Genomic DNA, 27,998 nt, shown 5'->3' on the forward strand with positions numbered 1-27,998 from the left:
GAAATCTGCTAAACTTGGCAGAGTGTTTTTGCTGAATCATGAGCGATGCTGTTGAATGATGTGTTAGTCAAAGTGGCCTGGGCTAGATACAGCAAATTCCCGTCTGTGGAGTGCCCACTGGCTTTCACAAAAACTCTGTGAAGCTTGCAGACTTGGAATCAGTATGGCCTTTAACTGTTGACCTTTTTTCTCCACTGCTTTAATGCTGATTCTAATGTAGCCAAGGCACTTTCTGAGCACCTGAAGATGGTGTTGGCAAGCCATGAGCTGACACGTAGGTTTTCTTTGTGTTGCTTGGGCTTTGCGTGTTTGCTCATTGCATTAGTTCTCAGAAAAAAAAAAGTGCTTAGTGCTTTTCTGCTTTCTAATTCATTATGTCATATAAATAATTGTGTTATCCTGATACATCAGCTCTTCTGCTAGCAAAACTGTCTTAATTTCTTACAGAAGCTGCTGTTTGGTATCAACAGAATACAGGCTCCTTAGTTTTGTGCTGCAGCAGAATATCAGCCGTGTTGCTCTCTTTTTTCCAAACTCATTTTTTTCTGAATTGAGGTTAAACTCAGATTTGTCATCTTCTATATGTCATTCTTTTTGAAGCAGTGGTACAATAATGAGTGAAAATTTTATAATAGCAGAAACTGATTCAATCTATTTTACACAGATCGGTTTCCGCCCCGGTCGCCCGTGCCCCAGCATGGCTGTGTTATGGCCTACACAACTGTGGTTTGTGCTGTTTAACATGAATGACCTGGATGATGGGGCACAGCGCACCCTCAGCAAGTTTGTAGATGAACACCCCCCCGCCCCCAAAAGAGGGGCTGTGGTTGGTAGACCTGGTGGGTGTGTTGCCATCCAGAGGGACCTCCACAGGCTGGAGAACTGGGCTGACAGGAACCTCATGCAGTTCAGCAAGGGGAGGCACAAAGTCCTGCTCCGCGGCAGGGTAAAACCCCATGCCCCAGTATGTGCTGGGGGCTGACTGACTGGAAAGCAGCTTTGCTGAGAAGAAGCTTGGGGTCCTGGTGGACAACAACTTAGACCATGAGCCGGCAACGTGACCTTGCAGCAAGGGCGGCGGCCAACAGCATCCTGGGTGGCATTAGGAAGAGCGTCACCAGCAGGTCCATCTTCCGCTCTGCTCAGCACTGGTGAGGCCACATGTGGAGCGCTGGGTCCAGTTCTGGATTCCGCAGTGCAAGAGAGACAGGGGCATACTGGAAAGAGTCCAGCAAAGGATCATGAAGAAGATGACGAGACTGGAGCATCTGACATAGAAGGGGAGGCCAGGAGAGCTGGGACTGCTCAGCCTGGAGGTGAGAAGGCTTGGGGGAAGCTTATCAATGTAAATACCTGACGGAAGGGAGCACACAAGATGGGGTCAGGCTCTTTGCCGTAGTGCCCAGTGACAGGACAAGAGGCGGAGGGCAAAAATGGAAATTCAGGAAATACCATTCAAACATAAGAAGCAGCTCTTTTTTTTTTTTCTGAAATGGTTTTTGGGTTGGATTTTTTTTGGCTTTGGGTTTTTTTTTACTGGGAGGGGTAGCCAGACACTGGCAGAGGTTGTCCAGAGAAGTTGTGGAATCTCCATCCTTGGAGATATTCAGAACATGATGGGACAGAGTCCTGGGCAACCTGCTGTTGCTGACGCTGCTTTGAGCAAGGGGGTTGGAGTAGATGATCTCCAGAGGCCCCCTCCAGCCTCAGCATTTCTCTGTGATTCTGTAGTGGGAACAGCGAAGCTGAATTATCACCCTGTGAGTAAAATCCTAGCGTCTGATCCGCATTGCGGATCTGTTGTCTGCATTGCAGATTTTTGTTGCATTGTCTGCACACGTCTGCTGGGTGGAACTCCCTGTAACATCAGTATGAAGTAGAGGTCTGCAGTGCAGATTGACAGCTGGGATTTTTCTCTGGAGTGTTTCCCCATCTGTGTTTGAGACAAACCAGGATAACATATTTTAACTTTTTTTTCCTCTGTAAACGGAGTGTTTTGTGAGTTGAGTGTTCCATAGAGAGGTTTCTTAAAAGGCAAGCTTCATCTCCCAGTCCTGGAAAAAAAGCGGCGCTGAGTTCACAGCTCAGATGATAGGAAAGAAGAAACTCATGTGACGAGATACTAATACAGGTCCGCAAGTGTAATCTAAATTTGTCTGAAGGAGTTTCCTCTAAGGAGGGAGGGGAAGTGCAAATGACAGAGACAACTTCCATAGAGAAGCAGTGAAAACGTTTTTATCAGTTCATTGTGAGTTGGGTAATGGTCTTAGTGAGATTATCTGTAGCCTTAGAAAGCATTAGTTCATTTCCAGGGTCAGCCAAATGCTTTGATCTGTTTTGAATCGAAGCCTGGTCGCAGAGGTTGCTGCTTGTTGCTTCTGCAGAAGCATTTCTGGGGGTCCTGCTGAGCTTTCTCTAGGTCTTAAAAAATACTGCTTAAATGTTGATCTTTGCAGAGATACTGGACTAAGGTGGCATCTCTTTTTAACCAGTACTCTCTCCTAATGTTGATGTCAACAGAGAACTTGGCCTAAAATACTACCTGGGCAATTTTCTAGTGTATTTCCTCCAGCCCTGAGATAAGACAAAGTGATAGGAAAGCAAATAAGCCCATTCTCTCATTAATCTTTCAGTTGCTGAATTTGTGTGTCTATTGATGTGCAAAATGTGATTATACTTTTCCTTTGTCTTGTCAAAGGTGAAGTCATCTTAGTGACACTCCTCCTGTCCACAGACACTTTCTTGGGAACTACCTGTTCAATACTTTCAGTAGCTGGCTTCTAAACTTCTCTATTTTTGTTTGGTTTTGTTGGCCCAGGCATGGCCTCAGATGTGAGAGCAGATTCTCTGCCAGTTTTATCCCTGCAGTTTTATCAGAGTACCTGCCTTTAGCAGGGCTGTACCAGTATATGCCTAAGGCAACTAAGATGTCACAAGCTGAATGGCATTAGCTAATGGAGTGCAATTCAGATGGAGAGCAAGGTAATCAATCAACCAGTTCTCTGTTCTCTTCTGAGTGCCTTCATACTTCTGTGGGAATTTCAAGGACTCTGGTGATAGCAACAAAGCACCAAAAGCTAACTTGACTCAAAATTTCAGATGGGTAGCATGAACAGCGACCATCTGTGGTTTTGGGTTTTTTTTGAACAGGAGATATTTTCTGGAGAGGAGGTGAAAGAAACAGGTTTGCTATGTGACCACATTGAGATAAACACTGGCTTTGTTGAACTCCGAGACAAAATGCTGGCTTTTGAGGGCCAAGTATGCGCAATTTGTAGAGTAAGTCCCCATGGCTGTAGCTCTGGCTAGACAACTGCACCTGTGTTCATGCTGTTTGACATCCCCAGTACAGAAAGGCTGAGTGCTGCGAGGGATCCTTGCTATTCCACAGCACCTGACTACGGTCTGCCTAGTCTTGGAGAGCATTTGTGCCATACTTGACTTCTCTGTAACCATGCGGACCCCAGGGCCACCTCACTGTTCCCTTTGTAAGTGGCTCTGCCCCGTGTCCTCCTTGGCTGTTCTCTGGTGACCACGGAGGGATTGTTTTTCAGTGGGATGTTACTAGCAGGACAGGAAAGGCAGGAGGGGTTCAGCTGTTTTGTGAGGGACAGCCAGAGCTGCAGGTAAGAGAGCTGAGGTGACCTGCGGTGACCTCCTCGTGGCCATGGATAACCAGCTGGTTCACATGCAGGGGGGGTCTAGCTCCTGTGCCAGTTTTATGTTGTGTGTGGGATTTTGTGTGATTTTGTTTTTGTTGTTGTTTTTAGGTTTGGTTTTTTTTTGCGATTCTTACTGAACCAAGGCCTGTCACCCCAGGCTGTTTCTGGCAGAGTGACACCAGCATCCCTTGGCAGGACTGGATTTGCAGGACTGAGCTGTGGGTAAATGAGCTGGCAGAAAGCCTGGAGTAGTGCCAGGTCTGGGATGAGCTGCCCAGTCCAGGAGGAGAGAGAGGGTGGTGGTCATCATCCTCTGCCTGCACTAAACTCGCATTACCTTGTGGCCTTCCTCGCTTGGCACCAGCCTGTTCAGTGTCAGCACTGGAGCGTGCAGGTGTGTGAAACTACAGCCATCTGGCTTGTCCTCGACTTAGTGATGAAACTAACAGTTGCTTTCTGACAGAAGGCCATCCTTGGCTGGGCTGGGCATGTCCACGGGTTCCCTGTTGCGTAGCATCTACTGGAGGATAGTGTCCATTTGTGTGGCACTTAGCATTTTCCTGGGATGACTGCCATAAGCATTCCATTTATGCTAGTGTCGCTGATCAAGTCTACGATTTCTGCGTGTTTTAGGGCTTTTGTCTGTCCCAAACTTGTAAGCAGTCAAGACCCAGGTGTTAGTTTAGTCTTGTGAAGCCCAGTGGCAGTTACCTGATCAGCAACCTCCTTGCTTGGTGCCCGTGTTGAGATGACACCATGACTGGTCACGGTGAGGCATCGTTGCATCTAGTTTTCTGGGTCACACTGGCTATAGCATCGTGCTGACCTGGCCATGTAACTACAGTGGTTTGGGCTATGCCTCTTCTCCAGGTGTGCGTTGACTAGTGATGCTTCAGGTGGCTTGCGTCCAGAAGATGCATCCAAACTACATATGAGTGCCGACTGGAAAGTGCGTCAAAAGCCCACTATTTTCAAAGCGTTACTGCTTGTTGAACAAAGGCTGGTGCCTTGCTGCAGCCTAGGCAGTGTGGACATATGGCCAACTTAGCCTGCAAAGCGGCTTTGAGAAGATCGTCTCAATAGAACCAATGGAGAGTTGAGAGAGGATTGCTGAGTTCATTTTATACCCATTTCCTGAAATTTCTTCTTCTCAGCTTTTTCTTCTTGGTCATATATTCTTAAAATGAAACTCTTCTTTACGAAAAAGAAAGAAAAAAAATTCTGGCTCTATAGTTTCCAGGCAGCCTGGATTATAAAATGAAATAACCCAACTGTATATTTAGAAGCATGCAAGTAAATGTCTCGTAGCTGAAGTTAATATAAAGGTACAGCTAATTGGAAGTAGTATGTTAACACTGAGAATAACAGTGTATTTATTTCCCATTTCACAAGGTGGAAAACAGACTTCAGTTAAATGAAACTGCAATGAAAATCATAATTATTTTGTTGTATTTCTGAGGAAGAAAGTAAGCCTTGGAAATTTCTCAGGTGATTTTGGAACTTTCTTCTATTGTGGGTGTTCTTTCAACTTTAAAACATTTTCATCAGAATTTTTTGATGCCTGTAAAAATAGTAATAACATAGGAGACTAGCAATATTAGATAAACAATTGCCAATTAAATCAATCTCACTGTTAAAACACAATAGGAAAATGTACACTGCAAAGCAGCATGAAAAAATGCATAGAAAAATGGTAATGCATGATTTTCAGAATCACGTGCTTTGTGGTTTTTACATGCCTGTTTAGTGGTTTGTCATAGTCCTTACCAAACAGTCGTGTAAGGAACCAGCTTTGCCAAGGACCTTCCTTGCAACACTCTCCTTGGGATACCTAGTTTGTGACAGCAAAAATGGGAATGCCATGGAAAGGAAAATGAGGCATGAGAGTAGATGGATGGTTTTCTGTGTGTGTGCATGTGTAGGTAGGGAGAGCCCTGGCCCATTTCATGAATGTCAGGCCAGGATCCTGCTGAGAGATGCTGGTGGTCCTGCAGGATAACTCAGCCCCGGATTGTCTTCCTTCTTCAAGTGCTCTGTCTGTGAGAAGCCTGAAAAAGGTGGCCTATGTTGGAAAAGCAGGGCGTGTGGTACCAAGTACCTGCTTTTTTTTTACCCTGATAGGAGAGGAGGATTTGTGGCCTGTCACAGACTGCAAGTTTCCTCTCTAGTGTCAGCAAGTGGGAATTTTGCTCCTTCCAGGGCAATATGGTAGGTTGAGACCTATGAACACAGTGCAACAACTCGGCCAGGTGGGAAGCCTGAAACCATAGTGAGGGACAAAACTTAGCTGCTAGAAGAAGCATTAGAAACTGGCAGTGAAGTTTGTCATGAACAGGTCCAGTGAGGAACCCGCTATGTTGTGCTCATCTCTGAGGAGATGCAAAACCCACAGCTGAATACTAAGCAAAAAGGGGGAAAAAAGGAGGAGGAAGAAAAAACCAAGCAGTATCGTTTGGAGGAAAGCACGTATTTTTCACTCTCATGTAGAATCCAGGAAGTTGGTTTCAAAAGTTTTGTTGTTGTCATTACCTCTTTGATAGGAGTAGTTCATGCTGCTACAGGAGAATCACAATTAAAACTGATGACGGTGTGAGGGTAGCCTCCATGACAGGAGGCAGCGCATTCCCCTCTCTCTGTGTTGGCTTGCAGAGCCTCGCTCCTCACTGAGGGCGGCGGGCTGCCACGCTGCTCTGAACTTGGAGGCGGGTGATTTTGATGCTGAAGGTCATGCCCAGCTCCTCTTTCATGTGCCACAGGTCTGTGACTAGCTGATGAGTGTAGCTGCCCATTATGTATATGCAACGGGAGAGAAGAGGGCTGTTTTGCTGTGGCTCTACAAAAGCTGTGGACAAGAAGACCCAATGACAGAGGAGCGATAGCTCTGATAAGCCAGACCTCTACGCAGTGTCTAATGTTAGTGTTTATCTGGCCAGTGGGTAACTGGAAGTGTTGTCAAATGGCAGATAAAACCCTAAAAACATGCACTGTGACCATCCTTTTACCGTTCGTTGCAAGTAACCATGGGGCTAGGGATGCAAGAAGTCCGTTTTTGTTTCCCCGTTGTTCAGTTCAAGAGTGAAATCAGGAGTAACTTTAAGTGAGAGTCAAATGGACTCCAAGCCTGTAGATGAAACGAAATACAGGGATGGAGACTCTGACCTTGCCTATCCACAAAATAGCAGTGATTTAGAGATCAGCTTATGAACTTATGACTTGCATCTATTTAATTTCATTCAGTAACTGATGTGTGCAGCATTCCCTTTCTAGCACACCTGGGTGGAGGAAGATGTTATCATGCCAGTTCAGGCACTCATGCAGCAGCAAGTAGAATAGCTGTTGTTTTCTTCCTTCACTTCTTCTAGATGAACATCTGAAGTAAGGCAGAGGGGCATCTTTCCACACTGTCATTCTGTGAATTTCTCTTTCTTCAGCCTGTTTCCATTGTACTTTAATTTTGTGCAGAAGTGATGGCTTGCCCATGACACCTGGCTGATGGTTGTTCTCTCATTTGGCCCTTGTCATGGCAGAAGCAGGCGTACTGTGATTGCTTTACTCACCACGTTAGGCTATCAACCAGCATTTGTTGATCACTTGTGCGCTTGCAGATTTGAAGTTGTCATTCTTTCCATTTGCCACAGTTCTCTTTTCTTTTTTGTTTTTATTTTTTTTTGTTAAAGCTTCTGGCACAGGACACAGCCCTCACTATACTTCAAGTAATCCTCTCTGCACCCTTCCCAAAATTCATGGCTATTATTCAAGAAAGCAAAGAAGGGTTCAATGAACAACACTGAGACAGAAAGAATGAAGTCCTGTCAGTTTATATTAAATGGATGGCATTTTTTAAAATTCCTAATTAAATACCGCAACCTTTTCTCATTTCAATTGTTGGCAATAGTTTTGCTGTAGCCCAGTGTCAATTTACTGTTCTCAGGCAAGAGAGGAGCCCTGTTGGTGGGAGAATTGTGCGGGTGGTGTAACACATAGAGCTTCTAGCTCACCTTCCTGTTATTCAGATGCCAGAGTCTGTGATCAGTTGTATACAGCAAGTTGCCTATATTTGCGTTTCCCATTTTGGTGGCACTTGCAAGATACCTACTGCTATGTATTAGTCTTGTATTTTGCCACTAGTAAGAGATTGCTGCTGAGCTGATTCACCCTTGTGGAGAATGAAGTCATATATGTAAAAAGTAAATTATTTGGCATGTGCTTGACTTACTACCCTGACTTTTTATGATGTTGTGAGTCAAATTGAGAGTGTTTGTCCTCACCCAACTTTTGAGAAGCTGGCTTACAAAAGATGTCGTTAATAGGTGCGAACACAGTTTGATGCAGGCAGTACACAACTCCCAGCATCACAGGGCCTAGCTCCAATGCTGTGAAGGCCCGTTCCTCTGCAGGTTTGCACTGTGGAGGGGATTGAGAGACACGTCCTGCCGGTTCCTTCTTTTAGTCCCTTGAGCAGAATGGCATTGCGATAGGCTGGAAGAGAGAGGTGCTGGTTTGAGGGCACCTTGTCAAAAACCCCAGTCCTAAAGGTTAGTGAGGATTGACTGAAAAGATCTGATCTCTCATCCTTTGTATCCTCAGATGCACAAAATACAAATGGGCAGAAAATTGAAAAGGAACAGTCCTTGTGGAAGACTGGATGTTTTTTAAGAACAATAAACTGGGAATTCATCTGCCTGCTAAGTATTTTCTCTGTGCAATGGGAATGATGTTTTGTTGTTGTTTAAACTCTTACAAGGAACGTAGCTCTGTTGCTTTTTGGCTGGGGTGGGACTAACTCTCTGTTTGTTTCACAGCGGTCTGGATCTCGACACCACTGAAAGTGCTGTCAAGGAGTTAGAGGTAGGAGATGAAGCAGGTCCACGGGAGCTTAGCTGAATGTTAGGCTGAGCAAATCTTTTGTTTGTTATGGGACGGAGGACGTTTTGTCAAATGCAGCATTTCAAGTGCGAGTAATGGGGAACTTCTCTAGAGAGTACGAGGGTGAAAAAAATGACGTAAATGAAAAGTGTCATCAACAGGCAGCATGAGCGCGAGTAATGCTTTTATCAGAAATACTTCAAAGAAGCTACTGCCTGTTGAAATTGGACAAATGAAAACTCCTATTTGTGGAGCTCGTTGCACTCCGTGCCTTGCTGGTTCCTGTTCAGATTCGTTCTGCAGTAGCACTTTCCCGTGGTTTCGCTCTCAGCCCCAGACCTGACCACTGCTTTGAACTTCTCAGGCTTGACTAGCTGTCAGACCCTCCTAGTTTTTCAGGAGCTGTGGCAGTACTGGTGAGCTAGCTTGATAGCAGCTAATCTAATGCTCAATTGCATGTGCTTTCCTCATAGCTGTGGGAGCCAGGGGACGTTCTTTTAATGACGCCATTACTTTGTGGCCAAGCTTGGTGACAGCTGATGAGTTCTGTTGTTGTCATCTTCTTCCTGAGACAGAAGAAAGCCCCTGCCATTCCCGAGGAAATGAGACCAATATACTGCCTGCTTAAAAATGCTCCTGTTAGTTAAGTTTAAACAAATCTTCAGAGTACAGTAGTAGCATTGTAAATAGTATTGAAGAAAGTGTGCTGATCTTAACTGATACAGAAAATTATTGGTTCTTTTTTTTTTTTCTTTTTCACTTTTGAAAATACTGAAAGGTATTCCTAGAAAAAGTTTCCCCTTTATAAAGCAGGAGTTTGTTGGAGCTGAATTACAGTTCCTTTGTAACTGAATTGGGTCAATATTCCGAAAAAGGGGAATATGTTTATTTTTGAAACAGGTCAATACTGCATGTGTTGTGCTGGCAAGGAGGAGGCTTCTTAAATGTAGAACTTCTTAAATTTAAAAGCACACCTCCACTCTCCATAGTAATGCTTCCATGTTAATTCAGGGTTAAGATATTAATTCACTTCAGTTTCTGTGAATCTGTTAGGGCAGCATGCTCTGAGGTGATGGGAGGGAGCAGGGGGAAGAAGGGGAAGAGGAAAAGCAAAATATCTGGAACCTGCTCTTCCATGACTCCTGCAAACTGCAATGTTATTTTTTTCCCAAGCCTGAAAACTGTACTTGACAGTGGAATTGTGGCTATCTTGTTAATATTCTTCCTTCCTTTCTTATTTTGGCCTCTCCAGGAAGCAATTCGAGTAATCCTCGGAAATCTTGATGATTTACATCCATTTTCTACAGACCACTTCACTATCTTTCTGTGTACCCTTTCTTTCCTACTTGTAAAAGAAAAGATCCAATGACTTGTATCTGTTGGGCATTGCTTAATTTGACATTCCTGCCTAGTAGTGCGCAGATCTTTAGCTGGAGTACGAGTCCTTTGAGCTTTGCAGTTTTACACTAGCTGAAGATCCTCCTCAGTTGTTGCCTTCACCAGAGAACTGATGTACGTAAAAAGAATGTTTTGCAGTGTTTTCAGATGGCCACCCCTGCGTTCCAAATCTGATTTAGCCAGAGAAAACAAACGTGTATATGTAAAGTCCCAGGAAGCCCACGTAATGCGATTGCAAGGAAAGCTAGTGCGTTGTTTCAAAAGGTTAATAAAACGTAAAGCGCTCCTTACAGGCGCAGCAGTGTTGGCCCACTAGTAGAGAAGACCGCAGTAGTTTTCTTGTAAGGTACATTAGGATTAAACATTGTAGTTGCTGTAGTGTAAAGGGTTAAGAAGAAGTTACTCTCCTGAGGCTGTTGTTGCAGAGAAAAGTAAGTTAGTTGAAGGAGAAGCCTTTTCAGTCCTAAGGTGTGTCAGTTTGTGAATCGGATCAGGCCCTTTGGCATCATCACCTCCCGTGATTCCGAGTGCCCAGGAGTAATGAACACCCACGTGTTTCCGCCTCCAAGGCATTCCCTTCCAGTCTCGGCAGACTGCGTTATTGCCACCCCTGGTCCTAGCAGGCAAGAACGAGGTCATCCTCTTTCCCTGTCAGAAGCTGGTATGTATGAGAGCAACTTATTCCTCTTACTGCCAGGAAGAGAAAGTAGCCCAGAGCATTGTCAGAGAGGAGGCACCCAAACAAACGAAGCCTCGTTGTTGGTTTGCTTCGCTAAAGCGCAGCCAGTTTTGCCTGCGTGCTTGAGGAGGGTTTGATTCCCGAGCTTGTATTTCTAGAACTGGGAAGTCCATCCACCTGCTCAGCCAGCACCGGGCCCTGCGGAGAACTGCAAGCTCAGAGGCCTGGCGTGATGAGTTGTCCTGCAATCTGTGTGTCGGGCTCCTCGCTGTAGCATACCTCTTAGTTAATCACCAGCTGTGGGAGTCCTTGAAGCCAAACTCAAACGAACAATTTCATCCCTTAAAGGAACTGATTGCGTCAGCGTTTCATCTAGGCAAATCTTGGGCTCCATCTCTGGTCCTCAGGATGTTAGTTTCTGCTAGCAAATGGAGTAAAAGTATTCATGTTACCTGTTTCTTCCTGAGATCAGAGGCACGTAAGGAGACTGCTGCCTGGCGTCACCCATTCTTGCACGCATGAGCTCCTAGGTGTGCGAACTGCACCCCCAGGAAGGAACGTCTGTAACTGTGGCGTTTGTCATGTCAATTATCTTTTGTCCTCCCATTTTGAACTGTGAAGTGAATGTAATGACGCTACTCCTGTGAATCCTAGTCCTTTTCAGTTTTTTAAAAAATTACTTTTTAGTTAGGAAAGCTGATGAGGTTTTATTCACAGGGTTGGGAGCGCCTGGCATGTTGTTTCTTGCGGGAAGATGTCAGGACTGAAGCCAGATACAGTTAAGGAAACACAATACTATTAATGCAAGCAACTGATGGGAGAGTGTCACCTGGGTGAGTGTTTCTTGTAATGTGTTACTAGCGCTTTTTCACCAAGTTCATACGGACAGATTGTAGGTGCTCCCTTCTGCATATACGTTCAGTGTGGTATGACTTTTGAAGCTTTACAAGAGGACTCCTGCTCCTTTGAAATGTTAGTGCTATGTTCTTAAGTCTTATTGTTGTTCTCAGATGTCAGTAAATGGGAGAGAGTATCGAAGATGAGATTCAAACATGAGAATGTCCACCTCGTGCCTTATCCCTACATTTGCACGATGTATCTAGAACTCGGCTCTATTTCAGCACGGCGTATCTTGTGGTAATTCACTATGGTTATGTTTGGATAATGTCTGGAAACATCTATGATCTATGTCTTGCTTTTCTCTTTCCCTTCCTCCACTGTGTCTTTGAATGAGAGGGAGCAAAACTGCGTGCGGTATGGCTGTACCATGGATTTGAAATAGAGCATAGCAATGTGTTCTCTTTTGTCCTGTATTGCTTTTTTTGAAAATGTCTGGAATTTCTCTTTGCCTTTTCACCCACTGCTGACTCTTCAGCTAGTATTTTTATGAAGCAATGCCCAGTGGCTCCCAGCCTTCATTCTTGAATGTCGGTAACTAGGCTGGAGCCAGCACATATATATATGGAACATGTGTTTTTCTTCCTTATGCTTGACTACATTTGTTGACGTTGAATTTCACGCTCTTTGTTTCTGTTTTCCTAAAGAAAGAATGCATTTGTTTTTCTAAATAATGATAGTAATAATGGTAATAATGTCTTTTGTATAATTAGCAAATGTTGTCACCTCCCTAGTGTCTCATTTTCCAGGTTTTCTATGAATTCCCTGAAGAGCCTCAGGCCCCAGCTGAGACCTCTGTGGGACTCTGCATTGAACCTCCTCTGTTGTGAAAACTGAGGTTTTTTTCTTACTGTTTCCTGTTCTGATGATTGGTCCCTGGGAAAGGCTGCAGCTGGTCTGTCTTGTGAGCACTTAGTAGATATTCTGGTCTCCCTTATCAAATGGACAAGTAGTCCAAAGCAATTGTCCCCATCCCACTGGCTTGTGTTATTCACAGCCAGGAATTCTGAAAGAGCTGTATTTGCAGTTCTTCGGTTTCAAGATATCATATGCAAGTCCAGCATTGTTTCTAAGTCATTTATCTTGTTCTCAGGACGTGTGGTGCAATGCAAAAAAGTACTATAAAGTTGGTTAAAGAAAGTCCAGTCACCAAATATTCACCAGATTTTACAATACCTCTGTTACAGGTAAAGAAGTAAACAAGGGCAGTGATGAGCTTTTAAGTTGCGTGTGTGGTTCTCTTTTGTGTGTTGTTTTTTTTTTAAAAAAAAGTGATATTCCAAGTAGTCTGGAGAAGCAGAAGATATATCTAGGCAATGCTGTAGTTGTCCTGTTTCTGGGTGTCAGTCAGGCAGTGTCAGGTGGGAGTGAATTCTCACCTAGAACCATCCAAGTTGAGGGAAACCTTCCTGTCAATTCCAGCGGACTTTGAATGAAGTCCTGCCTGAGGACGTGAGAGCCATGCTGGCTTCAGTTAAATGTGTTTTCGCCAAGTCTGAGCTGAGCTGTCAAATGGTTTCTTCGCTGTGAGAGTCTGTATGAGGTCAATAGTGCTGAATAATGAAGTAGTTTCCTAAGTGCTGCATGTGTCGAAAACAACCAAGTTAAGCTTCTTTGGAAAGTAGTTGTTTAGTGAGATCTCAGGGTGGGTTTGTTTTCAATACAGGTAAGTGTCTGAAGATGGAGTGAATTAGTGAAGGTGTCCTGTCCAAATTCCCCCCGAGGAAATCCCGCTCTCTCTGCTAGCATTACGTTCCTGCTAATGATGTTCCTAGGCCCTCCTCTAAAAATGGAGCCAATAGGATGTCCTGGGAAGCAGTAGTTCTTCTTTAAAACTGTTGAGCATAATTCTCTGGATGGCCTCTCAGTGCTTACCTTCTGTTTGAATAAGGCAGCTAATCTTTTATTCCTGAGTCATTTTTTGGTTTTTGTTGTATAAGCCTGGACAATGTTGCGAAACACAGATGTATATTAAGTCTGACTTTTGTTCTAAAATAGAAAAGTCAAAATCAAATTTTATCAATACCAAGTTTGCAATGTTTTGAAGGTCAAGAGAAGAAAAGAAGTGTCAGATAGTGCTGCAGTGGAAGAAATGGTGAAGAGGAGAAGAGTGGAAGTCGGAGCGGAGGCCTCATGCCCACAGTCGGGTGTGGGCAGGTCAGTTGACTACAAAATAGTCTTCTGGGGCACATATCGATGTTTTTGATGTCTCTTGCACCTTCCTCGTATTTCATTCCTGTGTAACCCTTTGGCCCATTTGTCGTCTTCCTTCTCTTCCCTAGGTGACAGAATCTAAGCAGCATTGCCCACGTTTGGGGAAAAGTTGTCCTGTGCTTTCAGGTTCCCATGCCGTTAACTAAAGCTCTTCCCCTCTCACTCCTTTGTGTTAACGTTACCTGCAGAATCACAGCGGGATGAGAACTGGGTGGCTCAACAAAGCGGTGCACTGGCTTGCACACCTGAGGCAGGGATGACAAGGGAGGAACTGGGAAGAGTTTTCTAGCTGCCTCCCAGCCTGCTCCTCTGAGTCGGCTGATGACTGCTGCCTCTCGGCTTGAGGCAGAGATCTCTCTCTGTGGCTTTCACAGAACCGTTGAGGTTTTCGGGACCTTTGATATCATCGAGTCCAAGCCCTCCTGCTCAAGCAGGGTCACCCAGAGCAGGTTGCCCAGGACGTGTCCCCTCAGGTTTTGAGTGGACTCCAAGGGTGGAGACACCACAACTTCTGTGGGCAACCGGTTGCAGTGCTCGACCACAGTTGCAGTCAGAAAGTTTTTCTTGTGTTCAGCTTTAATTTCATGTTTTGCAGTTTGTGCCCTTTGCCTCTTGTCCTGCCAGAAGGCGCTGCTGAGAAGAGCCCGGTTCCCTCTTCTTCATTCCCTCCCATCAGATGTACATGGATAAGAGCTCCCTGAGCCTTCTCCAGGCTGAAGGGTCCCAGCTCTCCCAGCCTCTCCGCATATGAAAAGTGCTCCAGTCCCTTCGTCACCTTTGTGGCCCTTTGCTGGGCTCGCCCCAGTGAGTCCCAGTCTTGTCCTGGGGAGCCCAGTCTGGACAGAGCACACAGACTGGCCCCAGCAGCCCTGAGCAGAGGGGAAATGATCCCCCCAGGCCTTGCTTTCTCATTCAGTGCTGTCTGTAGGTACATGCATAAATTTGCATGTCTGAGCAGCCTCTCAGGCTGTTGTTGCTGGAAGGGTCTTTCATTCCGTCTAGCTGGCGCTCTAGGCTTTCACCTGTCTCCTGCCTTGCTGCTCTTTCTTCTTGAGCTCTTGGGGTATTTCTCACGGAATGTTAAGTGGTTAAAACGTAACACAAGACATGGTTATTCAAATGCATTTGTCTCTTGTTTCTCTGTGCAGCCTGATGAATATCATGGCACTAAATGACTCATTGTTATTCCTTGTATTGCAGATAACTAATTCTTGTTCCTCAGATGCAGCTGTCCTAGGCGGGTAGTATGTTTCACCGGAACTGTTGACCCAGGTGGAAAAAACAGTCTTCTCGGTTCTAGCTAGCAGCCAGGATAAACTACTGTGTAGCAGGGTTTTTTTCTGAATCTACCCATTGATCCAATAAGATATTCTTTTTCCCTACCGTATTTGTGCCTCCTGTTATCCTCAGGATGCTAGAGCTTCAGCTCTACTGTTAGAAAGAAAAAGAGAGAAAACATGATGCTGCTAGTGGGCTTTGCTTCTCAGGAGGGTGAACGAGCCTGTGAAGGGTTTTCCTTCTGCACACTTTTGAGCCTGACACCTCTCATGCAGGAAGTTTCTCTGTTCTGGAGAGTTTTTGCTCAAAGCAGAGCTGGCTTCTCCCCAGGCACTAAGTTTTCCAAGCGGGAAGGCTCTAGGGGTGCATGGCTTTAAGTAGCTGCCTGGATCCGCATCATAGCTTGTGATTTCACAATGGTCCCTATTGTGTCTCTGGAGTTGGTGCACACTGGGTGCCACTTAGCTCCTCCCGTGAGGGCTACTCCATCAGTCCCTGGGGAATCGGGCCCCCTGACTGACCTGGAGGTTCAGTTGTCCCCAAAACCCAGTGACTGACGTGAGGATGAACCCAAACGGGGGTTACAAAATGACACTTCTGGAAGAGTTACAGGTAGCACGGCCGGGGCTCAAAAGTGCAGTTTTGTGGGTTGGGGTTGGTTTTTTTCCAGTTTGGAAATCACTTTTTTAGACAGGAACCTCAAGAACAAAGCAGGAGGTGGGTTTTTTTGGTCTGAAACACTCATCCCTCTCCTGCTGTATTAAAGACGTCCAGACTCTCGTGGTATACAGTAGAGGTGATGTTATGGGCTGTTTTATTTGCGTATGGGAAGGAAAACCTCCTACAAGTCCGTGGTTTTAGGGCTGTGCCTGAAGGAGGAGGAGGCGGCACGTAGAGGCGTGATGGCTCGTGGACTCGCGTGGACGCAGGGGTGGGTGATGGCTGGGAGGACGTAAGGGAGCTCTCCACCCCCAGCCCCAACTTTTCCCTTCTTGTCGTTGCTAAACAGAGACATGACGAGGAGGCAGTGATTGACCGGGGAAGAAGGAGCAACACTGTCAGTGTTCACTATGAGGAGGAGGAGTTGGAAGGTGAGTCTCTGCTGAGATCCTGGTAGAGGAGCCACCAGCCCAGCGCGTTTTCCCATTGCACAAAGTCTCTCCTGTGTGCCTTGTCGGGTGTCACATCATGTGCAGCAAAACGTGCCGCGCTTCTCAATGAAGCAGCACAGTTATTGTCACGTTTTTTACTATTACGGCTTTTTAAACGGAGGGAAAAAGCCCCCCGGGAGGCCACGGTGTGAGTTGTAGCCACAGGGCTCGATAATTCACGGCTTTTTTTCTCGCAGAGGCTGCTCCTGGCTTGGAGAGGTCAGGAGAATCATTTCAGGGCTGCAGACGCGGGGCTGTGATTTTCTTTTTTTGTTCTGGTGTTCATTACGATGGGACTGATTTGATCGTCTCTTGTCGCCTCGTGCCATACAGAGATTTTGAAAATAATTAGCTTGTGTTGCTGCTTAATGAGCAAGTCTGAGTGTTGTCCAGCCGAAGCTGGAATTTGAGAAGAGGTCCAATACTTTGGGGGCACTTTTAGATGACCCAGAGCCAACACTTGTTGTTGCTGTGTTGTTGCAAAGCTCGAGTAAAATAGGCTTGGAAAAAAGGAGGTCCAGTGAAAATAACATTCAGGGAAGCTGGCGTTGCTCCTGGGATATATAACTGTGGCTTAGCAAGGCACCGGCCACCTCAACCATTGCCGCAATGCCGAGAGTGCTGCAAAAACCGCTGCTTTTTCGCAGGCCACCGGACCCTGTACGTGGGCGCGCGGATGCCACTGGTTAGGCAGAGCCACTGGCATCACCGACGCCACAGCCAGAAGCATCGGGAAGGGGAACGGGAGAAGGACTCTGCCCCGATGGAGCAGGGCTACCACTGTAAGTCCCACCGCGGCATTCGCTAAACTCCTGGGGGCAACGTGGGCGCTGGGGCCTTCTGCAAGCAGGTCCCCGTGGCTAGTTTGAGTGAGTTGCTGTTCTTCCGAGGGAAAGTGGCCTTATTGAGCAACACCCTCTTTTCCCCAAGTTTTCTTTTTTTTGTTGTTTTTTTTTGTTTGTGTTTTTTTTAATGCAGTTAAATGCATAATGGATTTAGGCTCGTCTTCCTTAGAGGGATCCTGGCTTTAAAAATGGCAATGCGGGGAAGGAAAGCAGCCCATCTTCATGCAGAGGTGGACTAGATGCTTCTCCTTCTCCACGGCTCTGTGCAAGCCCAGACAGACGCAGAAGAGAGGGGCCAGCCCAGTGTTTATGGCTGCACTGGTGCTGATGGCCACTTTGCACGTGAGCGTGACGAGCTGTGTTCAGGCGCGGTAACGGGATGGGTCTTTGCCTTCTGCCCCCAGGCTCCCCGTCCCAGCGGGTGCAGTTCATTCTCAGGAGCAAGGAGGACGAGCAGCACCTCCCTCACCACTTGTTCTCCGAGCTGGATGAGATCTGTGTAAAAGAGGGCCGAGATGGCGAGTGGAAGGAAACGGCAAGGTAAATCCCTGCTGCTTGGCTGCGGTGGGAGAGGAGTCCCTGCACCGGCAGCGCCCGTGGGCTCTGCTTTCTCCTCTCCAGGATGCGAAGCTTTTGCAGCTGCAGGTGGCGGCACGAGGAGCCTTCTCCTCTTGCCACCCCGTGGCTCTGTCAAAGGGGTTGCAGAGCTGGGGCTGTTTTCTTGCAATGGGGCTGATCGCACCCGATGTCCGCAGGTGGCTGAAGTTTGAGGAGGACGTGGAAGATGGCGGCGAGCGCTGGAGCAAGCCCTACGTTGGCACGCTGTCCTTGCACAGCCTCTCCGAGCTGAGGAGCTGCATCAGCAACGGGTCGGTGCTGCTGGACATTTGTGCCAACAGCATCGAAGAGATTGCAGGTACCATGGGCGCTGCATCCCTCCGGGAACGGCCGAGCTCAGCTCGCCACGGTGCTCTTCACTCCCAAATCAAACCCTGCCCCAATGGCACGTCCTTTTCCAGAAGTGCCACTGTGTTTTTCTCATGAGCTGTTTTTGGATGTAGACTGGGCATGCAACAGTCGCACCGTTTTTTTATTCCAATGCGGGGTCCTTTTGAAAGCAGTTTGTGGGGTTGGAGAAGCCACTAGAGAATATTCTGCAGCCAAAAAGGAGCGTGTGTCAGGGCTTAGCAGGCTGCTCTTAGAAATACAGAGTCTGCGTAAGAGCTGAACCTCCTTAAAGGAACTATTTCTTACAAGCTGTTTCCTCGCATTCTTTTTTTTGCTTTTGCCTTAAGATCCAGCATGTAAGAGTTTTAAGGCAGAGTTTATCTGGCGATGACCAAGCAGTGTATTTCTGTGGGGAAGATACTTGAAGTTAATTGCAAAAGCCGCTTTGGAGAAGTTATCTTTGACTGGCGGCAGGTCTCCATTCAGCCCTTTCAAGGGCTGGAGAAGTCGGAGCCGTTCTTAGCACGTTTCTCCCTGGGCTCGGCAAATTGCACTCGATCAGCACGGGAAGCTCTGGGAACGTCTGTGCTATAGATCGCTTATAATTTGGGTGAACGTGTAGAGTCAGAAAGGCCAGGTCGGGCAAGAAAATTGCGTCATTTAGAATGGGAAATATTTATCTTAGCGGAATGATGAATAAGCACTTGGATGCCATGTTTCTTAGCAGAAGAAAATTCTCGTTTTGGCTGCAAAGGCTGAACATTATTAAAAGGCCTTGCTATGCAAGGCTGAGCCGGCATTAGGGTGCAGCCTGTGTGGCACAGCCTTCCCTGGGGGCTTTGGGGGTCGGGACTTGTTGGGGTTTCTGCTCTGATGGCTTTGTTTCCCTTTGCCATCCTCAGATACGATCCTGGCCCAGCAAGAACAGTCCACGGAGTTTGACGAGCACGTGCGGGCGCAAGTTCGAGAAGTCCTTTTGAGGAAGCACCACCATCAGAACGAGAAGACAACCAACCTTCTGCCCGCTGTCTGCTCGTTTGCTGATGTGAGCAAGAGGCAGTCAGACCTGCACCTCCTCTACAAGCCAGGTGAGGCTTTCTGCAGGGCTGTGGCCCCATTAGACTTGTCCGGGCAAAGGAGAAGCGTCCCAGTTGCTCCTCGTCCATCTTTCTGAGTGTCTTTCTTTTTCCTACCAGCCCAAACAATCACCTCTTGTCCTTCTCCCACCGCTGCAGAAGCTAAAGATGGGGTGAACCCTGAGAGCAGAGCAACGGATTTAAGCAAGGTGAGACACTCGTAGCTTTCTCACGCCTTTAGGGCCAGATTTGCTCTTGCAAACTTGGCTGGAGAGTGTGCTGCAGAGCGCTGTGGGCTTTGCTTTTGGGGTAATTGCCTGAAAATCGCTTGTCGTGCCCAGGCGCAGCTGCACTTCATGAAGAAAATTCCCACCGGGGCTGAAGCATCCAACGTGCTCGTAGGAGAGCTGGATTTCCTTCACCAGCCCATCATGGCATTTGTCCGCCTGAGCCCGGCTGTCCTCCTCTCGGGCATGACGGAAGTTCCCATCCCAACAAGGTGCGAATGAGAAGCGCAAATTTTTTCCGTAAAAAAGACACCCAACCAAAGATCGAGTTGCAGGCATCAGTTTGGTGTCCCAAGGGAACAAGGCGAGTGGGAGGGGGAGCAAGCACGTTTCCCCCACCCACATCTCCTCGCCTTCGTTTCTCCATTCCCTGCTGTAGCTTTTAAACCCATCGGCCAATTGTAATGAAAGTTGGCCCCCAAATGAAATTTGCCGTCGGTTTTGAAGAATTTCAAATTCATCACGGCGTCGCTGAGCCTACGTGTCCCGTCTTGAGCCACGCTCCGGGCTGGGAGCTGCCAGGGCTTTCCTTGGGTGCTCTTGGAGCAAGGACACCTTCTTCTCTCTCTCATTTTGTTTTTCTTGCCCAGGTTCCTGTTTGTTTTGCTTGGACCAGAAGGAAAAGCCCATCAGTACCATGAGATCGGCAGGTCCATGGCCACTATCATGACAGATGAGGTGCGACAAGATGAGATAGCTCCCGGTCATTTTTGCCTTTCTTCAGCTCTCCCTGTCTCTGAAGTAGTGAGGAAGAGGATTTGCTGTCCCAGCTGCCCGCAGCTCTCCAAATAGCCCAGCCCTCTTTCTCACCCCGAAGCGAACACGCAGATTTGCATCACCCCACATCCTGGAGGCTGAAATCCCACCCGGGGTGCATCCTGCACCTCATCCTTCTCGCCGGGGTCCCCAGCACGCTGTCCCCAGTGGTGGCATTGCCAGGGCCAGTCAAACTTCTCTTGCTCTTTAAACAGAAGGGTATGGTGTGCCATGGGGGACGGGGGCCTCGTGGGGGAGATGATTACAAATGCCCTGATGCACAGATTTTTCCTTTTGGGGGAATATTTCCTGCCCTTTCCAGCAGGAAATTTTGGGGAAAAAGCCTTGCGTTTAGCCAAGAGCTTATTGCACTGGTTAGGACCTCCGAGCTGGGTTGTCCTCTCACCAGGTTGTCTTCCATTGGCAGGTTTTCCGTGACGTTGCCTATAAAGCCAAGAACGGGGCTGACCTCGTGGCTGGCATCGACGAGTTTCTGGATCAGGTCACGGTCTTGCCGCCAGGAGAGTGGGATCCATCGATCCGAATCGAGCCCCCGAAAAACGTCCCTTCGCAGGTGGGAGGCGCGAGGGGGACGGGCGGGACGGCTGGGGATGCTGTTCAGGGGCCCAAATTCACAAGGTCCCACTCTGACACAGTCACAGAGCCAGACCAGAAGCAAAACAAGCCAGCGGTTACAAGTCCATAGCTTTATCTTACTTCCATTTTAACAGGAAAAAAGGAAGATGCCAGGAGCTCTTGACGACAGTGCTTCTGACAGCACGCTGGAGAAACACAGTGGCCCTGAACTGCAGCGGACGGGAAGGTGGGAGCTTTAATAGTTTGGGTTTTTTTCTGTTTGCTTCTCAAATCTGAGCATGCACCCTCCCTTCTAGCAGGTCTTTGGGGTTAGCTGGTTCAACGAAGGGGCTCCGCATTGCCAGCTTGGTCCCCTGGGCTGGGCAGGGGGGAGATCTGGGCAGCTGGGCTCAGCCCCAGCCATCACCATTGCACGCAGGTTTCCTTGATTTGGGAGGAAGGAGAGTGCTTCTTTTTAGCCACGAAAGTGACTCCGTGCTTCTGATTGCCCTTCTGCAGCAAAGCAAAGTCACCGTGTTCCTCCAAGAGAACAGACTCTCTTCTTTTTCCTTCCTGCAGGCTCTTTGGAGGTTTGACCCTGGACGTGAAGCGGAAAGCCCCGTGGTTCTGGAGCGACTTCCGGGATGGTCTGAGCCTGCAGTGCCTGGCGTCCTTCCTCTTCCTCTACTGTGCCTGCATGTCCCCTGTCGTCACCTTTGGGGGACTGCTGGGGGAGGCGACCAATGGCCAGATAGTGAGCACCTCTCTCTGTTGGGGGGCATGGGGGAGGATAAAAGTCAGGCCAAAGTCCTCGCTGCAGTGAATCGGCTTTGTTTTTTGTTTCTCCCTAACGATTTATTTACTCACGGCTGCCTCTCTTCCCCGGACAGAGTGCCATGGAGTCGCTGCTGGGCGCGTCCATGGCCGGCGTGGTGTATTGCCTCTTTGCCGGCCAACCTCTCACCATCCTCGGCAGCACCGGACCCGTCCTCGTGTTTGAGAAGATCCTCTACAAATTCTGCAAGTAAGGCTGGCTGCCGCAGCTGGGTGCTGCGAGAGCCTTCAGAAGGGGGCAGTGATGGAGAAAAGATGCTTTGCTTTGCTTTTCTGTTTCTTAGGGGTAGTTGCTAGATTTTAGTGACAGTCCTTTTGTTGCTATGGCTTTGATGGGAGATAAACCACCCTTATTGCCATAAGGTTTATCATTAAGCCCCAGCTTGCTGGCAGCAGGTGACTGGGTGCAAACCCAGCTGGTTTCAGTGTCAGGGCATCAGGGTGATGTGGGAGAACACCACCTGGCCCAAGAGGGACCTGACCTCAAGCAGCCTCCAAGGTGTTAACACAAGATCCTTGTTCAACAGTGGTAACTAAATAATTGGCCTCTCCTCCTGTGGGTCTACACCCTGCACCACAGCCCCGAGGCTCTCTGTAGTAGTACATGGAAACTGCATTTCCCATCCGCAGCCTTGACACGCTCCAGAATTGCTCCCTGTTTTCCCCGAAGGCAGGCATGTCTCAGGGCCTCTTGCTGGCCTTTGCAGCCTTTGTTTCATTTTGCTTTCCCAGGGAGTACACGCTCTCCTATCTGTCTCTGCGGGCGTGCATTGGGCTGTGGACCGCCTTCTTGTGCATAGTGCTGGTGGCCACCGATGCCAGCTGTTTGGTGTGCTACGTCACCCGCTTCACGGAAGAAGCCTTTGCCTCCCTCATCTGCATCATCTTCATCTACGAGGCTCTGGAGAAGCTGAGTCACCTGCGAGACACCTACCCTGTGCACATGCACAGCAAGTTGGACTTCCTCACCAGCTACTAGTGGGTTTTTTTCCCCCTGAGAAAGCTGCTGCCCCTTGGCAGGAGCTGCGGGCTGCACCTCCATCGCCTTTCCCTTACCCCTGTCTTGGCTTCTCTCCTCCCAGCTGTAAGTGTGAGGCACCGACCCATCCCAGCAACGAAACGCTGCGTTTCTGGGCGAGCAACGGGATCAACGTGTCTGGCATCGCCTGGGAAAACCTCACGGTGACCGTAAGTGCCCCGAGCCACTGCTTCCTCGCGCCGCGGCCACGGGGTCCAGGGGCATTTGCATGGTGCAAAAGTCAGAGCCCTTCAGGGAATGATGGGCTTCAAACTGTGCTAGTGCTGCTCGGAAAAGTCCTTGCTTAAATCTAGCGTGTGGTTTGTTAAAACCGCTTGGTCCTCGGGAGGAGAGTCCACCTTGTCCCAGTCTACCTGGTCCCCAACGTTGTGGGTAGGTAGCAAGTGTCCCCCTCAAGCCTGTTGCCGGACAGTATTTCTGACTGGGAGGAAGGTTAAGTAGTGGGTGGTTTGATTATTGTAGAAGTTGTGGGTAGGACTTAAGTTCATGCTTGAAAGGTAGTAATTGGCCTCCTTAATGGGTTCCTAGTAACTCTGGGCCTTGCTTTCTCGTTCAGTGCTGTCTGTAGGTACATGCATAAATTTGCATGTCTGAGCAGCCTCTCAGGCTGTTGTTGCTGGAAGCAGAGCCCGGGCCTAGGGCGGCAGGCTCTTATGGTGGCCTTCATCCCCTCTTGGCCAGGTTCTGCGAGCCCTCCCCTGGGAAGGGACGATTTGTCTCTTCTCCTCCTTTCCTACCATGGTTGTCTTTAGCCCTCCTTCCCTCTTCCCTCTCTCTCTCTCCCCAAGAGTTTCCAGTGTTTCCTTCCCCTCTGGTGTCTTCTTTAGCCACGATTGCTCGAATGGCAGGCAGAGGATGTGCCGAGGGTGCGTGGTATGGTGTCCCCTCACATCTCGTTTCTCCGCTCTATAGTTCGATGTGTCACTTGTTCAGCTGCTGCTGCTCATTACATATAAATCTCCATTGGCAGGAGCAGTTAGAGGGTCGTGGATCTTGGACCAAGATCCTCAAAACCCCCTAGCTACGCGAGGTTTCCCTGCCGCACGTGCACTGCCTTTGTGTCCTGACGCTCTGTTTCTCCAGGAATGTCGGCATTTGCGTGGGGAGTTTCAAGGACCTGCCTGTGGACGCGACGGCCCCTACACGCCTGATGTGTTCCTCTGGTGCTGCATCCTCTTCTTCGCCACCTTTGCCCTGTCAAGCTTCTTGAAGAAGTTTAAAACCAGCCGCTACTTTCCAACCAGAGTAAGTAGAAGATGGTGGCCAGCGTCCATCTCCACACTCGTTTCCCAAAATGGCTTTCCTGGAGCACTAAGCAGTATTAGCCCCGCCATGGTCAAGCTGGGAAACGTTGGCCTTGCAGGCCAAGCTCTCCAAGAGCTTGGATGTCCCGCACTCATTTCCGTGAGTGCAAAATCATCGTAGCATTTCCCACCTGCCTCGCGATCTGCCCCAGATTGAAGATTTTTGGGGTTTGATTTTTTTTAATTTTTTTTTTTTCCCCCCTCCTCAGGTAGTAGGAAGTCAGGTTTCCCAAAGTTTTGGGGGTTGGGGTTGTGGTTTTTTTTCCCTACCTTCTGCGCATTATGTGCTCGAGCGGAAAGTAGATTCGAATGAGGAGGTTCCTTTTGAGGACTAAAGGATGCCTCAGTGCCTTGTTGCCGTTGTAGCTGTGAGTGTAGCTGTAGTGGCAGACATCTCTTTTCTTATTTTTAATATTATTATTTTTAGGTTTTGACTTAAACCAACCCTTGTCCGCCTAATTAAGCTTTTTTTATTATCTGACACCAGATCTCACGGGGACAAACAGCAACAGTATCTAAGCAAGGGATCAGGCTGCATGTGCTCAGAGGGGTGGTGGGATTTGGTTAACCAGCCTGAATGTTGTGGATGTCCGCAACTCTTGCATCTCACGTTACGGCCCTGTTTGCCATGCCCCTTTCACCTCTGGTTTCTCGCCCCAGGTACGGTCCACGGTGAGCGACTTTGCTGTTTTCCTCGCCATCGCCATCATGGTGCTCCTTGACTTTGTGGTTGGGATCCCATCGCCAAAGCTCCAGGTCCCCCACACGTTCAAGGTAATGGGGTGTTTTGGCACGTGGGGGTGCCACAAGGTGATGCCGGGGCAGGGCAGGGCTGAGTCTGGAGGAGATGCTGGTGGTGTGACCATCTCCTCTTCCACCTCCAAGTGCCTTGCTTCCTCCTGGCAACGAGAAGATGGCCCCAAAACTAGATACCTACAGGAGAAGTACCTAGAGGTGCTTGCAAAGAGGAGACTGGCACTGCTGAAGCCCACGGGAGAGGGGGACATGAAGCCAGGGCTGGGAGGTGCTCTGACACAGGGAGGGAGGGGAAAAGGAAAGCCAGTGGAGTGCCTGGGCTGGGAGACGATGCTGATGTGTGGGCTTTGTTGCAGCCTACCAGAGACGACCGCGGGTGGTTCATCAACCCCATAGGACCCAACCCTTGGTGGACGGTGTTGGCTGCGCTCGTCCCAGCTCTGCTCTGCACCATCTTGATATTCATGGACCAGCAGATCAGTGCCGTTATTGTGAACAGGAAGGAGCACAAGCTGAAGGTAAGGGCCTGCGAGAGATGACCCCGGCCCCAGCCCCTTCTGGGCTGCAGGTCTGGGGAGAAGCTCTTATTGCCGATGCTTTCTGAAGGCATTGGTTTGGGACAAGGTCAGGCTGCGTGGCAGGATGCTCTCCTGGATTAACGATGATGCAGGGAGCAAGTGACAGGGCAGTTCAGATGAGCAACCTTTTGGAGGAGCAAATTAATCTTGGAGCAATATGGAAGCGCGTTTTTGTTTTGAAACGGCAGCGGCAGCAGGTGCGGGGAATGCATTGTTTTGATGCGCTGCCAGGGATAACTCAGAGTCACACCTTCCTCGCAAGTGGTAGAATTTTCTTTGTGAGTGAAAACAACGGTTTGGTGGTTTTGGGTTGTGGGTGGGGTTTTTTTGGAGAAGTATGTATCGCACAAGCTCCCCATATCCCTTGTGTCTGAACTCCTGCCAGATTTTCATGCCAGGTGCTTGTGCAAAGCCTGCGTACACCCTTACTTGTTTCCATTTCTTGTTTTAAATTCTGAAGAAGTTGACCTGTGCTCGAGCAGGGTTTGAGTCTGACTTGCGACGTTATCCTTGCTCTTGTGCTATGGGATGCTCTGTTTCTTGTTTTCCTGCCTGCAGAAAGGATGCGGGTACCACCTGGACCTTTTCGTGGTGGCCGTGATGCTGGGGGTGTGCTCGGTGATGGGGCTGCCCTGGTTTGTGGCTGCGACCGTCCTGTCCATCACCCACGTGAATAGCCTCAAAGTAGAGTCTGACTGCTCAGCTCCAGGAGAACAACCCAAGTTTCTGGGGATACGAGAGCAGAGAGTCACTGGCTTGCTGATCTTTGGGCTCATGGGCTGCTCCGTCTTCTTCACTTCCGTGTTAAAGGTGAGAGGAAAATGCAAACCACCCGACAACCGCGAGCTTGTTGGAGGTTACAGAAAAACAGTCCCCTCTCTGCAGGCCTGAGTAGTTAGTTGTGGAGCGGAGGAGGAGGGGGTGATCCCAACCCTTGGGGCTTGACCCACGGTGGGAACCAGCCTCGGTTAGGCTTTGCAGCCCTTCGGGCCCCCGTTTGGTGTGCTCGAGGCAAGCGAGCAACGCAACTGCTTGAATTTTCGGGTGTCTTTCAGGCCCGCCCATGTTTATGGGTTACAGCTGAGCATATTCAGACCAGCACGTCTGCTCTCTTTCAAACAGGCAGCCCTTTACTGGCTGCAATTTGCTCCCCAAATGCCCCGGAGCAGCTGTTCCCAGGAGCTAAACACACTGAGGTCATCCCCGTGGGCTTCCTTGCACGTTCCTCCCACAAAGTAATCTCGTCTCTAGGCTAAAAGGAGGCCTGTGGCCTTTGCCTGTTGCCCCAAGATTAGGCAGAAGTGTTTTTCTACCGCCACAGAATGCGGCATAGGGTAGCACGGGTGAAATCGCCTATTTTCCTCCAACCTTTCTGGAAAATAGGAGTATTCTGAGGAGAGGTAACTCCAAAGTTCAGCCTAAAGCAGAGCCTTAGCTCACTCGTGCGCACAAAATCTTTAATGGTTAAAACCTGACCCATCTGTAAGCCTGAATGGAAGCTGGAAGGCTTCAAGCAATTTTAGGCAGTGCCTGTGGAAGAGGGTGGTAATACTGAAAATGCAATATGGAGAAAGAAACGATTGCATTCTTTTTTTTTTTTCTCTTTTCCCCCCCAGTTTATACCAATGCCTGTGCTCTATGGCGTCTTTCTCTACATGGGTGTGTCGTCGCTCAGAGGAATTCAGGTACGGACTCTTTTACAGCGTGCAGCATGTCGTTTCCCTGGTATTTTGTCTCCGTAGCAGCAGGGAAAAAAGCAGTGGCATGGGAAAAACTTCTTGCAGAGCAAGCAATGAAACTCTTTTGTGTAAGAAAAAGATTGGTGGAGGCACAGGAGGTATATAGGGCTGGGAGGACCAGGCAAGTTCAGCGCTCTCTGTTTCAGGGTTTAGGGCAGGTCAGTGTTTGGTTACGTGAAAGCGGGGGAATTCAGTGCAAAGGGAAGGCAGTTTCTGCCACTGGTGGAAATCCTCGCTGGGGGATTCAGTGGGCCGAGAAATGCTAATAATGGAATGGCACGGAATAGTTGCCGTTTGGTGGGCAGCTCTCAGGGGCAAGCCGGTTGATAGATGGAGCGAAGGGAAAATGGGTGCTGCTCCCAGGAGGAACGCGGTGGGATCCAGGATTTCTGACGGCAAGCGAGATGCTGCAAACCGCCTCCACGTCTCGAGAGGGCCAGAAACTTGCCGCAGTCCCAAGGCGGCAACCTTTCCCTTTTATTTTGCAGTTCTTTGATCGCTTGAAGCTGTTTTGGATGCCAGCGAAACACCAGCCGGATTTCATCTACCTGCGGCACGTGCCCTTGCAAAAGGTGCATTTGTTCACGGTGATCCAGCTGACCTGCCTCGTCCTGCTCTGGACCATCAAGGTGTCCCGTGCCGCCATCATCTTTCCCATGATGGTAAGAGCTGCCGCCGCTCAGCAGCGGGGTGTTTGCAGCGTTGGAGTGAGAGGTGGCATCGTCTCTGAGCTCACCGCATCTTCCCTCTTATTCGTGAAGGTTTTGGCTCTCGTCTTTGTCCGGAAAGCGATGGATTTCTGCTTCTCAAAGCGCGAGCTCAGCTTTCTGGATGACCTTATGCCAGAAAGGAAGAAGAAGTTGGACGATGCCAGAAATGAAGCCAGAGAAGAAGAAGAGGTAAGGCTTGCTGGGTCCTCGGGGCTGGACATCTCCGTCGGGCTGTGAGGTTGCCTGTTTCTCTTACAGCTTGTCTGGAAACGTTGGGGGAAGATCAGCACTCAATCGAAATAGATCCCAATAGCCTGGATCCCACGTTGTAACCTTTGTTTCCTCAAGTAGCAGTGAGCTGAACGCTTGAATACAGGTGTAATTTTTAAAACGAGTCGTTTTTCA

At 48.6% G+C, this 27,998-nt stretch overlaps 1 protein-coding gene across 1 annotated transcript; it reads left to right on the plus strand.

Moving 5' to 3' along the window:
* The first annotated feature begins 1,044 nt into the window (after window positions 1–1,044).
* Window positions 1,045–27,998, plus strand: LOC142027656 (electroneutral sodium bicarbonate exchanger 1-like). Its single transcript, XM_075021949.1, has 22 exons — window positions 1,045–1,151; window positions 8,465–8,510; window positions 15,890–16,085; window positions 16,793–16,939; window positions 17,395–17,530; window positions 17,746–17,906; window positions 18,841–19,106; window positions 19,356–19,513; window positions 19,892–19,979; window positions 20,485–20,631; window positions 20,789–20,880; window positions 21,213–21,387; window positions 21,524–21,657; window positions 22,200–22,445; window positions 22,550–22,655; window positions 23,590–23,751; window positions 24,471–24,584; window positions 24,923–25,084; window positions 25,703–25,954; window positions 26,761–26,829; window positions 27,372–27,545; window positions 27,645–27,998. The coding sequence occupies exons 1-22, from the start codon at window positions 1,045–1,047 to the stop codon at window positions 27,828–27,830; spliced, it is 3,324 nt and encodes a 1,107-aa protein (XP_074878050.1). The 3' UTR covers window positions 27,831–27,998.

Source organism: Buteo buteo, unplaced genomic scaffold (genome assembly GCF_964188355.1).
Source record: "Buteo buteo unplaced genomic scaffold, bButBut1.hap1.1 HAP1_SCAFFOLD_50, whole genome shotgun sequence".
Classification (NCBI taxonomy): Eukaryota; Metazoa; Chordata; class Aves; order Accipitriformes; family Accipitridae; genus Buteo; species Buteo buteo.

Coding starts and splice junctions, on each gene's coding strand:
- LOC142027656 (XM_075021949.1), top strand. CDS start 1,045: ATGAGCCGGCAACGTGACCTTGCAGCAAGGGCGGCGGCCAACAGCATC. Junction 16,086..16,792: donor TGAGGAGGAGGAGTTGGAAG/GTGAGTCTCTGC, acceptor GCTTTTTCGCAG/GCCACCGGACCCTGTACGTG. Junction 20,632..20,788: donor CGAAAAACGTCCCTTCGCAG/GTGGGAGGCGCG, acceptor CCATTTTAACAG/GAAAAAAGGAAGATGCCAGG.